Source organism: Cervus elaphus, chromosome 21 (genome assembly GCF_910594005.1).
Source record: "Cervus elaphus chromosome 21, mCerEla1.1, whole genome shotgun sequence".
NCBI classification, from domain to species: domain Eukaryota; kingdom Metazoa; phylum Chordata; class Mammalia; order Artiodactyla; family Cervidae; genus Cervus; species Cervus elaphus.
Window position 1 is genome coordinate 34766661 of NC_057835.1, and position 12526 is coordinate 34779186.

The window sequence follows — 12526 nt, forward strand, 5'->3', positions numbered from 1 at the left end:
TGTATAAGCTTACAGTGAAAGAAAGGGAACCTTTATTAAGGGCAGACTAGAAAAACGTAAATCATATTATAAGTAGTGTGGATTCACTATTAGTATGAGTACTGAGAATGCTTGGTTTATCAAAAGTGTCCCTTCTAAAATAAACACTGAGTAAAGCACTATATAACAGAGTAAAAAGCCACCTATTCATGCCACTGCCAATGTTCATGCCACTGTTACAGAAAAGATGTGGTTTAAAAAAGTCAAGAGCTGAAAATATACTATAGAAGATTTTCCTCAAAGGAAAATGAAAACAGAATTCAGATGAACTGTAACTAAACCCTAACCATCCTAACTCTATTGGGAAGGTAACAGAATTTTCATCATTTTTTGACACCAAGCTGAGGAGGGATGAAGGGAAGAAACTCACTGCCTGGCAATTTTATAAAACAGCTAAAGCTGAGAACAATGCTTGTGGGGAAAAATGATTGCATGTGATTATTTTTAGAGAAACAAATTTGTAATATAAATAAATATAGTTTAATTTTTGTAGTCTTGTAACTTTTCTTATAAATAAGTATACTCAGAAAAAACAGTGCCAGAGAATATCTAAATATCATTGACTATTACATGTCAGGATTTAAAAATAAGTATTTTTATATGTCAGGTGGTTACTCAAAAGATTTCTTTTCATATTTAATTTCAGTACTCTTTTGACAATAGTATTTTGTGAATTTAAAATGATGTCCTAAAATTTTCAGTCACATTCCAGAAAACCTTACAAATAAATAGGTCTCCTGTTTGCTATAAACTGATTTTAAGAAACCTAAAGCTCCTACATAACATGCTCACAGACATTTATGACCCTCTTTAGTAACATATCTCCTCCAAAGCCCATCTGTAAATCATCCTGCTTGTGAGATACTAATGAATGCATAATATCGCTAATAGATGTCTTGTGAGCTTAAGTGAAATTAACTTTACCGACTAGGCTGGAAAAAGTCCACAATTACCACAATGTGTCCGATATCCATTAGGTCATATTACTCTTTTCACACTTCTTTACCAGAATTGCCTTCCTACATTCTTCCTTTAATACATACCCTCCCACCCCGCAAACCCTTTCTCAAAAAGATTACTTTCAGCTGCAGTTGCCTGATCAGCTTCAGTCTGCTCATTTTCTGCACTGGAAATATCAGATCCATTTTCGGGCTCTGTATCATCCTGAAGGCTTTTATCCACATCATTTGTCTGGGGATCAAGGTCCCCTTCATGTTCTTGGGATATGTGATCAACAGTTTGAGGTGGCAAGTATCTGAGTTGAGGTGATTCAGGCTCATGATGGCTTACTGGAGACTGCAACAGATGGTGGTGCTGTCGATGCCTTTCTTTTTCCATTTGTTTGGCTTCCTGCAACTGCAAAAAAAGAAAATAATTTCCTGTATTTGGCAATAAGAACAGAGATGAATGTCTTTCACTATATCCTCTTGTCAATATTTTTGGTGTTTAAATGATGTTAATGTATTACTTAAAAGAAAAAACATTTTTTTTTAATAACCTTAGGATAATAACTAGATTGCTGCCAACAGAAAAGCAGACTTACCTAAAATCAAATAAAAGTTTCACCAAGGAAGGGAAATAGTAGATGGGGAAATAAAATACACACATATTCATTTTTACTTATATATACAAAAACAAAGTCTAGACATATATATAAGAAGCTAGAAATAATGGTTACCTATAGGGGACAGAAGTTAGGAAGAGTGGAGGGAACTTTTCAGTGAAAACCTTTCTGTAGTATGTTCTTCTGTCAACTTGTCAAATGTATTAAAAATAATAAAATTACAATGAATAAATAAAATGGTAGTAAATACTTAAATGCCTCTGCCTAATCAGTCATTTAAAGAATGAAAAATACTATCTATAAATGTTTCAGTTTTATTTTAGGAGACCTGTCATTATTATGTATATAATACCACGTGTAAAACTGGCTCACTTACAGGATGCTAAAAACAGTAATAATCAAGATCACAGCGTTTCATTTTTTAGCACTTTATTGCTTTTAAACACATCTCTTTTGGTCTTCATGACCTAATAAGAAACATTCTCACAAAATTAATTTCCACAAAGATAAATACTTTACAGTGTCATATATGAACATTTCATACTCCTAGTAACATTCCAGGTTATGTGTACCATAAAACTAAAAAAGGGGGTATATATGTGTGTATATATATATTTTTTTCTTTTTAATTCACTTTGTTGAACAGCAGAAATTAACACATGTGAAGCAACTATATTCCAATAAAAATTAATTTTGAAAAATTAAAAATTCAAGGTTATGTGGAAATATCAGAATTAGCTATATGAATTTATAAATTAAAGTTGAATTAAAACATTTTAATCCTCAAAAGGTAGGAAGAGACTTATAATCTACACCATCTAACGCCCGTGTTTTACAGATAAGGAAACTGATGGGCATGACAAGTTGCACACAGAATCAGAAGAGACTTCTCAAACCAAAGCTTCAGCCCATTTATGAGAAAGTCAACTTCCAAATGAACAACGAGGAACCCATGACCCGCAGTCTCGCCCTCAGCCTAACCTCAGCTAATCTACCATGGTTTAGTAGGGCACGCACACGCTTTGGAACTACAGACAAGCACAGTGTTGAATTCTAGCTTTTTTCTACTTATCCCAGACTTGTATAAATTCTAGAAAGGCTCCTGAAAATAACCTTTAAACATTTTCTATATACTCTCACACTTTCTAGAGCAGGATTTCTCACCATCAGTACTACTGACATTTGGATCAGATAATCCTTTGTTATATGTGAGTGGGGTTGGGATGGGGTGGACGCTGGCTGGTATACTGAACAGGGTTTAGCAACATCACAGTCCATGACAGGTCATGACTCACCCCAGTAAGTGTCTCAAAAGTGGCTTTGGGTACCTCCAATTGAAGACGACCACTCTAGAGAAAGAAACTAGCATTTTCTCCTTTAAAATAACTTTAGAACTGAACACTTTATAGTGATTTTATTTGGAAAGGCAAGGACAAGTTATCAGTAGTATATATAAATGAATTACACTTCCAGCTTAGAATATTTTAGCATACGTGGAAAATCACTCTGTCCCCCTTTTATTTTTCACTCTCTTCCCTTTCCTACTTTTCTCTAATTATCCATAGCACAGGAGTAAATATGCTTCATAACTTGACACATGTTCATAGTCTTTATCATAATTCAGTTATATATTTATTTGTGTGATTATTTAACACTCACTTTCCCCTCTATGCTCCACGGACTTTAAGCTCTTTGAGAGTAATGGTCATTTAGCGCTGGTTATGTTCAGCACTGTATAACTGAGAACAAGAACAGTGCCAAGAACATAAAGAAAACATAGCATGATTTGTTGAACAAGTCAAACCAATAAAATTTGTATTTCTTATATTTCTGTTATTAAAAAGTGATAGTCTCATTCACTTCTTCAAAAAGCAGCAAAACCATTTTTTGTGGTTGTAAAATATGAGCAATAATCCAATGCTAATAATCTAAAACACAGGAGAGTGACTGAATAGACTATGGTACATCCTTGAGTACTACACCATCTGTCAAAAAGAATGAGGAAGTTTTCTAAGGGTAGACATGGAATGCTTTCCAGGAAATAATGCTGACTGCAAAAAGTAAAGTATGAAAGAGTATCCAGAGCAGTGTGAAAGCCAGTCTTCCTAGGACGGCCACCAACAGTCTCCACTTCTGACCCTCACCTCCCAGTAGAGTCCCCTCCCACACCGTGCCAGGGTGGTCTGGGTGATACTTCAGATCATGAGACAGACAATGTGTAATGGCTTCTGCCAATCAAGATGTATCTTTCAAATTCTATTTGTGATGAAAAAAAAAATTTTAATCCGAAACTAAACAAGTCAGTAAGCCAGTCAAAACAAAACAATACCACACATCTCCAGTACATGAAACTATAAATGAAGATATTTTCTGCACAGTCACAAAAGATTTTATTATAATTTTTGCAAAATCTTTTCTATAGTTGATGCCTGTGGTGTTCTATACCATCTCTCTCATTTTTTAATACTTACTGCTTGGTTTTCCATGCGTGCAAAGATAACATTTAACATCTGAGTAAGAGTAGCTTTGGCTGTTGTCTGATTGATGAGATTTTTGCTTGCTAGATATATGTTGTAACATGTTCTCACAGCTTGCAGTACAGTTCCTTCATGAATTTCTATGTGTTGAGATGTTACTGCAGTTAGTAAAGCCTTTAAAAAAAAAAAAAAGAAAACTAAGATAAAGCAATTTTTCACATCCAGATTTTCAACACAAAAATACATGGCTGTGAAGTAATTAGCCTCCAACTAATAAAAAATTAAAAAAAAAAAAATACATGGCTATTTTTTGTATCAGAATTAAAACTTTCAGACACCATTACCACTTTAAGGTAAAGTATACAAGAGTTTCTACCTACCTTAAATAGATCATCAGCTGTGTCATTTTAACAGAAATATTATTTTAGTCTACTAAAATGCACAGCATTAATACTGTCATAGTATAGCACAGATATATGCTTCATATGATGTATCTGTTGAACTAAATGTCAACTTTACAGAATACATATTGTGTCCTATTCACTTCCAAATTTTTCTGAGATCTAACTTATAGACTGAACTCAGTGTGTTACTGTTATTGTTGAAGATACTTACAAATGTTTTAAAATAAAACATTTAAAATAATCCTAAGGTGAATTCTCCAATATAATGAACAGCTTTAACTTATGTGAACTGTCACATGTTACTCAATTTCTCAAAAGCAAGGACTGGTATCTTTTGTCCTTCCATTAATATGCTGTTCAGCGCTATGCAGGTCAACATCGAGCACACAGTAAACAAACCACAACTGACATGAAACTGCAAATGAGAGGCCAAACTGGATCGCTTTTTTAGAATCAAGATATTTTATGACTTATGAAGAGAATGCTGCTATGAGACTGAAAAGCTCAGAGGGGACACATTATACATGTAAACTATAGAGGAACACATTATACATGTAAACTATGGAGGAATACATTATACATGTAAACTAAAGTACTAATAGTACAAGAAAATTTTGCTGACAAATCAACATAGCACCACCATTATTAGCAGTAACATTAAAAATTGAGTATTTACACAGCAGACTGAAAACACAAATGAGTGATTTTTCTTTAAAGGAGTTTAATGATCCAGGTGTATCAGAGCACAAACCTAGGCCAGGATTACCTGAGCAGGTTCAGCAGACTGACAGGTGCAAGGGAAGCAGGGAAACTGGTGCACAAGTGTTTCACATGGTGAAGCCTGGGACTAGAAGGCAGACTACAAGGGGTATGACAGGAGAAGAAGAAACTAGAAGGGTCACAGGACCTTCACACAGGACCCTAAAGCTCAAACGATAAAATCATGCCAGAAACTGAAAAGCTCTGGAAGATTCTGGGGGCCTAAACTGGGACCTTCAAAATAACAATCTTCCCCTAGTGAACTCTCAGCATTTAACAATGTAATCCCCTGAAATAGAATCTAAAAAGCCCCCAAATGAACTTTATCTTATCTGGAAAGCACATAAAATGACTTTTCCCAATGCTCTCAAGGTAAAAGGCATTTGATTTTAAAAAGTACAGATAATGAATAACAAATTCAGTTCTTATAATTAATTACCTTTATTATTTGTAACTGAACTCCTTCATCTGTTTGAGGACCTTGGAAACAGCCACAAATTGTTTCAATAATTCTATCAATTAATTTTTTGCCTGGTGTTGTACTATCTGGAGCATTGCCAGTCAAGTGCCCATAAGCAATAAGTTTCTGAAACCAAGAAAGAAGATAAAGATCCTAATTAAGCTAACAAATATATATATACACACACTAATGAAATACACATTAAAATTATAATATACAAATTGATTATATGTTAAAGTTTTTACACAAAAACATTAAGATATAGTAAAAGTCAAGGCTATACCAACTTTTCCTGAAGAAAGCTTTATTAGCTATAAGCATGTGAAATCATTTACACTTGTAATAATCACAAAAACAGGAAAATAATGATAACAAAACCATCAGGCAATACTTTGACAAAGGCAGGCCTTAGAACTTGTCTCTGATGAGTTGTAACAACTCACTGCTTTCTATCCAAACATTACTGATACTGCTTTTGTGAAAGCTATCTTAACACACTCAAACGACCCAAATCTTTTTTCAAATTAGATCTGTGAATATGCTGAAAACCCAATTTCCACACACTCGCCATAATGTATCACAGATCTGTTCATGTATCATTACCATTACAACCCTGGAAGGAAGGCCTTAGATATTATAATTTTAATTTGTCAGAGAAAACAAGGTGACAAATCAAATGAACTTATCCTTAACCTATCTTAACAACAAATCATATGATCTTTTCCACTCAACTGTCAGTTTAAAAGATATAATCCCCAAACAGTGAAAATACCCGAAAAGAGAAGGACTCTTTCTCTGGAGGTTTGTCTCACAAATATCTAAGAGAATGTGTATACACACATGCACGCATGTTTGTCTGTGTAAGTAAAATAGAAGACAGAAAAGAATTTTCTGACATAAATAAAGGTCAGTGCTAAAGTTTTGTAGTAAGTATAAATATTGAACTGTTAATATTAACCTACTGCTTTACATAAAACAGCAAGCATCTAGTAAAATCACTGCAAATAATGAGATATATAAAATCACCAGCAGGTTAACTTTCATTATTAATAACCTTAGAAGAGACTGCCTCTCACTAAGCTAACTAATGATTTGTATTACCCTTAAACTAGAAACATCTTTTTGCAACTACTGTTTCTCTTGAGTGTAAGAATCCATTTAGTTTCTTACCATAAAAAGAATAATCAAGGCTTTCACAGAAAATGCCTGAGCTATTCATCAACTGTAATATATAGGAATACATACAAATAAGAGGGTTTTTAGATAGTGCCATTTTATACATACCTGTAAACAATCTAGAGATGTACTGACTATGCGGGGACATTTGGACTGGCATGCCAATTCAAAGGGGAGGAAGTACTTGTCTGCTTCGATAAAATTTGTCTTTGATTTCACTGGTGGAAGGGTGCTTGATCCAGCTTTTGCTTCTCCATGAGGAGGACTAAAGGAAAAACGAAGAGTTTGATTAGAATATCATATTCATCATCTTGATGATATTCTCAAATTCCAGTTCTAAAAGGCACTGTGCTAAACCAATCTTCATTTTCTTGTATTTCATGAGGAAATCAAAGCCCAGAGAAGTTAAGTGATTTGCTATAGGTCATAAGCTAGTCATCAAAGCTATAACTAAATGCAAGGAAATTATTTAAACAATTAATTTTTAAATTATATAGGTTACTAAATATTTAGTAATCTTTCTAAAAATGAATCAGTCTTTAAGCAAAGACAAAGCATATCTTACAGTATTTCAGAAATACCCTTATTTATAAAATCTTTTTGTATTTATGTTTATAATATTTCTCAAAATCATTTTTTAAAAATTGATTTTATTATAAAGACCACATACAGAAAATCTGCCACATCCAACAGAGATGATTACATTATTATTTTGCCAAGACTATTAAGTTTGCAAATTATTTTTACTGAAGGAAAAAAAACCCCACAAACCTCTGCTTTTCAGTTTCCGCTTTTATTTCCTCTGGTTGGGGGCGGGGGGAGAAAAGAAGCATACATTAGAAAACTTGACAAGAGAAAGATCATAAAACTAATTTGATTACAGGCTTTAATTTATAACTTCTATAAGATGTTGGGAAGAATACAATTTCAAAAATTATCAGGTACTAAAACTCTGTTGCTGCCAAATATATTAATTTACACAAATAATATAATTCTGTAAGACTTATGAGGAACATACATTAACAACCACAAGAATAGGTACAAATTACAGATAACTAATTTTCAAAGCATTTCCTTTTCTCAAAGTAGTTTTTTCTTGGGGGAGGAGGGTCAAGTTAGTATTTGCATTAACCAGAGGCATTAGTATTAAGAACAGAATATGTATACTGTATTCAAATGACAAAATATAAGGCACATGTGGGTAAGGAAAATAACTCAAGATACCCCCTTGGGATTATCTCAAGGAGATTATCAGGCCAGGACTATAACTTCTTGATATAACTTGATATATAACTTCATGTTACAGATGTGTTGATATTTAACCAATTTTTCTACTTATGACTATACAAGGCACTATAACATAACATGCCCAATTTAATGGGAAAATTTCCCTTTTGCTGTTTATATCCATAAGAGATGAGGTAAATTTGAGGAATTGTACCTGGGTCACAGAATAACCTTAAATTTAATAATAAATTGAGGAATCTGGTTAATTGAGTAAACCTATAGGAAATCTGTAAGAAAAGCATTCAAATATAACATTAATAATAACCATAATTATTGAGTATTTACTATAGGATAAGCACTATTACGTTTTACACGGACTAACTTATTTCTTAACTTGTAATAAGTGCCCAGTAACACCTCATTCAAGGAAACTGCCTCTCTGATGAATCAGGGCTTGAAAAGAGTTTGCTTCAGGTTGGCCTTCAACAGTAGAATCAAGTATAGTTGACCTTTGAACAAGGTGAGGGCTAAATTATAGTCAGCCCTCCACTTCTGCTGTATCCATGATTCAATCTACAAAGGACTGTGTGCTACTGTAGTATTTACTACTGAAAAATATCCATGTACATGTGCACTCATGCAGTTCAAATCTGCACTGTTCAAGGCTCAACTGTAAGCTAATTAATTCTCAATTATTAAAGGAAAAAAAACCCAGAAGAAACAAAATACTAAAGTATCAAATTAAGAAATAGTATACTCAAATTCAAAACCTCTGGGTGCTTAACTGTGAAATATTTTCCCATTAAAGTCAGAATCATTACAAGGATGACCACAAACAGCAAAATAGTTCTGACATTGCTCTGGAAACACTAGACGACGCAAACAGACAATACCAGATGTGATAATAAAAGTCCTTACTCTTGAGCTGAAGTAAGACAAAAACCAGACACTGGATTTGTTTGTTTAGTGATATTTAGTTATTTTTAAATATGTAGTCATAACACTTTAATACTGAAATTCTTTCAGGAATCATTGTCTCTCTAGCCATTAACTCGCCCTATCCCTTCACAATCATTTTTATATAATGTTTTTAAAACCTTAAAAACAACCACTGTATTATACATAGAAGGAAAAGGTTAAAAATTGGAGGAAATAGATCAGTGTAAATTAGCATAAAAAGTATAGATTTTAAAGTATTTTAAAAGAAATACAAGTTTTATTCCTTTCAGGTACATTAAGTTACTGAAACAAAGTATATTAAATTACCAGAACAGTTAATAAGGCACAGGACTTGTTTAATGAGCAGGAAAGAATGATTTATTAAAAAAAAAACACCAATTGATCACAAGCAAGTTATGTACTTGGTTCCCCAAGTATATTCAATATTCTCTCTCATGAGTTCCATCAACTTGCTGAGCAGTTTTCTTTTCCCCCACTGACAGTACAATATAAACTTCAAAATGACATTTATACAGATTTCAAGAAATTCTATTAAAATGCATATACATGATACATGTGATTTATATCTACCTCTCATGGTATCACTTCACTTCTCATGACATCACTGTCTTACAGCTTACAGAGCAACAGCACTTACTCACTCAATGCAAACTGATAATTTAAGAAAGTGAAGTGAAAGTTGCTCAGCTGTGTTTGACTCTTTGTGATCCCATGGACTATACAGTCCATGAAATTCTCTAGGCCAGAACACTGGAGTGCGTAGCCTTTCCCTTCTCCAGGTGTTATTCCCAAACTAGGGACTGAACCCGGGTCTCCCGCATTACAGGCGGATTCTTTACCAGCTGAACCACAAGGGAAGCTGAATCTAAGGAAAAGTGAAGATGAAGTTGTTCAATCTTGTCCGACTCTTTGCAACCTCATGGACTGTAGCCTACAAGGCTCCTCCATCCATGGAATTTTCCAGGCAAGAGTACTGGAGTGGGTTGCCATTTCCTCCCCCAGGGGATCTTCCCAACCCAGGGATGGAACCCAGATCTCCCGCATTGCAGGCGGACGCTTTTACCATCTGAGCCACCAGGGAAGCTCCCAATCTCAGGAAAGACAAAGCCAAATGAAGAGTCTGTAATAAACATATTAGAACTTACATGGCCAATGTACTGTCTCTTTCAAAGCAGTAACTGTGGGAGGTTATGCTTCGATTATCATAATACTGCCAGTATTCAAAAATATTTGTGGAATTCACTGTTTGCAGTTCTTTCCTGCCTGCTTCCTTCTTTTAAATGAATAATCTCATAGAAGGAAAAAATCTCTAGAAAAGGAATCAAATTCTAACCACCAATTAACCACAAGTGGTTTGGAGCCAAGCATGAAGAATGGTATGTGACCTCAAAACAAAAGTTCTTAAATTCAGGGCTTCTGCAAATCATGGCAAATTGTGAGTGTGCAAGCAGTGTTTTAGAAAAAGTATGTAACTCTCATTAGAATCTGAAAGAAGTCTGTAACCCAAACTATAAAAATGACATAGGATTAATTAAAAGCAGTAATTTGGATCAACGATGACTAACGATGACTATACATTTAAGCAATTTTAAACAAAACATTTCTAAAATACTACATAAATTTAAGGGATCACTTTGAAAAATAACATGCCTTTGGATGTATATATATTCTGTTAGGTTTACTTTTTCAAAGCCAATTCTATGACTTTAGCATCACATTTCATACAGTTAAGGATTAAACAAAAATACAGGCATTAAATAGAATGTTAACAGTATTTACAAAAGAGATAATGGCTTGAACAAAAGCTGTGACACCAGGGATGAGTAAATGTCATTCCATGGACATCGTGGGAGGAAAAAGAATGAAGCAATCTCATTTATCTAGGAGGAGGAAAAGGAGCAAGAAGAGAAGATGGGGCTTGCCTAACTGGATAATAAAGGTACCACTAATCACAGTTTTCTCCCTGTGAACAAGTTGGGGTGAAGGTGCAGGGGTGAAGATGAGGAAAATTTTGGTCATGTTTTGTTTTAAGCAATGGGGATGTTCAAGTGGCATCATTCAGCAGGCACTCAGGTATATGAATTTGAAGATCAAGAGATAATGTGACAGACTGTGTTTTCAAAAATGGTCACTATTTTCCACCCCCACATGCCCTTCTGCAAAGTGACCTTGCACACCCCACCAAGAGAGACAGTCTAATTTCATCCCCCTTACGTATGGCTGGCCTCGGAAATTCATTCATAACCAACAGCATACAATGGAAGTGACAGGGAACACCACAAAGATTCAGGTCAGAAAAGGCCAAGCATCTCCTGACCAATTCTCCTGGATTGCTGGGTCTCCAGACACCCACTCATGGAACATAAAGGCCCTGATGTGGGAAGTCCAAGCCATGGGAAAGCTGTATGTAAATTGTTCAGTCAACACCACCAGCTGAGCCCAGCTTTCAAGTCATTACAGCCCAGGCACCAGACACGTTGAGTGAAGAAGCCTCCCGAGGATTCCAGTTCTCTGCCATTCATGTCTCCCCCAGCATTTGTGTCTTCTCAGCTGAGACTCCCGACACTGGAGCAGCAACGTGGCTCACCCGAATTCCTGACACACAGAAGCTCTGAGCGTAATAAAAAGGTCATTGATTCACACCACTAAGTCTTGGACTGGTTTATCACACAGCAATAGGTAACTGGGCCTCCTCAGAAAGGACTAAGGAGGCGGAGGAGACTGGGGTTTGAAATAACTCTGGCAAATGGGGGAGAGAGCTAACTGAGGAGTACATATACAAAAAAAGAAAACCTGCCAGGAATGTGGAAAGTTCCAGTGGATTCTGAGCAATTGGAATCCAGCTGGTTAACAGGTATAGAAATGCAGCCTGGACTTCTACCCTTGTAATGTATTTATCAGCCTTCTCAGGACCTTTGTAATGTATTTATCAGCCTCCTCAGGACCTAGAGGTCCTCTGCAAAATTCATTTACAAAATTATGACTAAATCATATATAAATAGTTGATAGCTATGAAGTACAAAGTAATTTAAAACAAAAGACCAGCTGAAGTTTCTTTTTAGCACCCAGAAAACAGAAAGATAACTTCTTCTTACACTACCACTCTCACTACCATCTTCCTTCCAATCTAAAAGAAGCAAAAAGATCTTATACTGTAAGATTTTATTGATCGCCATGGCTTACAATAACAACTGTCACAGCTACCAATGCAATCTAAGTACTCTTACACAGCTTAGAAAGTTTACTGATCATGTATTTGTAATCATTTTGCCCTGAGCTAAGCTAAAATTTACCTTGCAGTATTCTATAAAAGGAAAGAAGCACCATAAACCAAACTGAGCAGTCCTTTATATTACCAAATTTCCTGCTGAATTCCAAATAAATGTTTTTGTATCCCAGTCAGGACTAGATAGGCGTGGCTCTTTTCTGAAATATGAAAGGGAGAAGAATAGATTTTCAT

The 12526-nt window shown here is 34.9% G+C and overlaps 1 protein-coding gene across 1 annotated transcript in view; it reads right to left on the reverse strand.

The window, feature by feature from the left end:
• ARFGEF1 (ADP ribosylation factor guanine nucleotide exchange factor 1) overlaps window positions 1-12526 on the reverse strand; it is a 127817-nt gene that overhangs the window by 73067 nt on the left and 42224 nt on the right. The window contains exons 2-6 of the mRNA XM_043879457.1: window positions 7651-7681; window positions 6988-7144; window positions 5683-5829; window positions 4075-4254; window positions 1119-1395 (exon numbers count right to left, since the gene is read on the reverse strand). Coding sequence (XP_043735392.1) covers window positions 1119-1395; window positions 4075-4254; window positions 5683-5829; window positions 6988-7144; window positions 7651-7681 — 792 coding nt within the window. The remainder of the gene's footprint in view (window positions 1-1118; window positions 1396-4074; window positions 4255-5682; window positions 5830-6987; window positions 7145-7650; window positions 7682-12526) is intronic.